Source organism: Empidonax traillii, unplaced genomic scaffold (assembly GCF_003031625.1).
Source record: "Empidonax traillii isolate 1590-97213 ecotype Southwest subspecies unplaced genomic scaffold, ASM303162v1 scaffold6480:size10460, whole genome shotgun sequence".
NCBI lineage: Eukaryota > Metazoa > Chordata > Aves > Passeriformes > Tyrannidae > Empidonax > Empidonax traillii.
In genome coordinates, this window is record NW_020961673.1 from 1 (window position 1) to 1,838 (window position 1,838).

Genomic DNA, 1,838 nt, shown 5'->3' on the forward strand with positions numbered 1-1,838 from the left:
CTCGGAGGAGCGCGGCGAGCTGGCCCTCAAGGACGCCAAGGCCAAGGTGATGGAGCTGGAGGACGCCCTCCAGAAGGCCAAGGCCGACATGGCCCGGCAGCTCCGCGAGTACCAGGAGCTGATGAACGTCAAGCTGGCCCTGGACATCGAGATTGCCACCTACAGGAAGCTGCTGGAGGGCGAGGAGAGCAGGTGGGGGAGGGCAGGGTCTCCTCTGAGTTTTCCCTCCCCTTTCCAGGGGTTGGTTCCTCTGCCCCCCCTCCCCCACCCCGTCCTTAATCTGGGTCTGATCTTCTGATCTCCTCTCCATCTGCCCCCAAAACAGGCTCAGCGGGGAGGGACTGAACCCCATCAGCTACTGTGAGTGCCACGGGGGCTTGGGGGGCACCGGCCTGCCCCGGGAGGAGGGGGGGGGGGGGGGGGGCCCGGGGGGGCGGGGGGGGGGGGGGGGGGGGGGAGGGACCTCGGGGACAAGGGAGGGGGTTGGGAGGGACCTTGGGGACAAGGGAAGGACCTTGGGGTCAAGGGAAGGACCTTGGGGACAAGGGAAGGTGTGGGAGGAACCTGAGAGGGACGTCAGGGATATGGGATGGGTTGGGAAGGACCTTGGGGACGAGGGAGGGGTTGCCCTGGACAAGAAGGGGGATGGAAGTTGGAATGGGGTCCCAAGGGGGCGTGAAGGTCCTGCCGATGGTGCCTCCTGGAAATGGGGGATTGCCCAGGGAGGATGTGGCTTCTGGGAGGGTCCAGGAGCAGGTTGGGATGGTTGGGATGGTTGGGATGGTTGGGATGGTTGGGATGGTTGGGATGATGGGGATGGTGGGGATGGTGGGGATGGTGGGGATGGTGGGGATGGTTGGGATGGTGGGAGGGCTCCCTGCCCAGGGAAATGTGGGATGGAATGAGTTTGTGCATTCCCCTGGAGAAGGGGAAGGATCCAGGGAGAGCTCAGAGCACCTTCCAGGGCCTGGAGGGGCTCCAGGAGAGCTGGAGAGGGATTTGGGATTTGGGATGGAGGGACAGCACACAGGGAATGGCTTCCCGCTGGGAAAGGGGGGAGTTAGGAGGGATGTTGGGAAGGAATTCCTGGCGGGGAGGGTGGGGAGGGGCTGGGATGGATTTCCCAGAGGATTTCCCATCCCTGGGAGTATCCAAAGCCAGGCTGGACCCCCCAGGGATGGCGGGAGGTGTCCCTGGATGAGCTTTAAGGTCCCTCCACCCCAAACCATCCCACGATTCCCTGATTTATTGACCGGGAAGAGGAATCCGCCGGTCCCTTCTGCCCTTGGCAGGGGCTGGAACCGGATGGGCTTTAAAGATCCCCCTTCCAACCCCATCCCAAAATCCCAGGAGTGCCAGCAGATGTCCAAACCCTTCTGGTCTGGCTTTTCCTTGCAGCCGTGATCAGCTCCAGCTCCGGCACCGGAGGAGGGTTTGGGGGGCTGAGCCTGAGCGGAGGAGGAGGAGGAGGAGGAGGGAGCGGCTTCGGCCTCGGAGGAGGAGGAGGAGGAGGTGGATTTGGCCTCGGAGGAGGAGCTGGAAGCGGTTTTGGCCTCGGAGGAGGAGGAGGAAGCAGCTTCGGCCTCGGAGGAGGCGGCGGGAGCGGTTTCAGTCTCGGAGGAGGAGGAGGAGGAGGAGGAGGAGGAGGAAGCTACAGCTTTGGAAGCGGAGGAGGAGCAGGACTGGGACTCGGGGGTGGAGGCGGCAGCAGCAGCCTGAGCACCAGCGGAGGGAATTTCAGCTCCGGGAGCGCCAAAGGCGCCAACCCGGGGGTGAAAATCGTCTCCAAAACCTCCTCCAGCAAGAAGAGCATCAAGAGCCAGAGCCTGAAGGAGCCC

General features: G+C 63.9%; 1 protein-coding gene across 1 annotated transcript in view; it reads left to right on the top strand.

Moving 5' to 3' along the window:
• Positions 1-4: 4 nt before the first annotated feature.
• The window catches only part of LOC114073451 (keratin, type II cytoskeletal 60 kDa, component III-like), a gene marked incomplete at its 5' end in the record, with an annotated part of 4,696 nt that continues 2,862 nt past the window's right edge, over positions 5-1,838 (top strand). The window contains 3 exons of the mRNA XM_027911206.1: positions 5-192; positions 326-360; positions 1,399-1,772. Of these exons, the coding sequence (XP_027767007.1) occupies positions 5-192; positions 326-360; positions 1,399-1,772 (597 nt within the window). The remainder of the gene's footprint in view (positions 193-325; positions 361-1,398; positions 1,773-1,838) is intronic.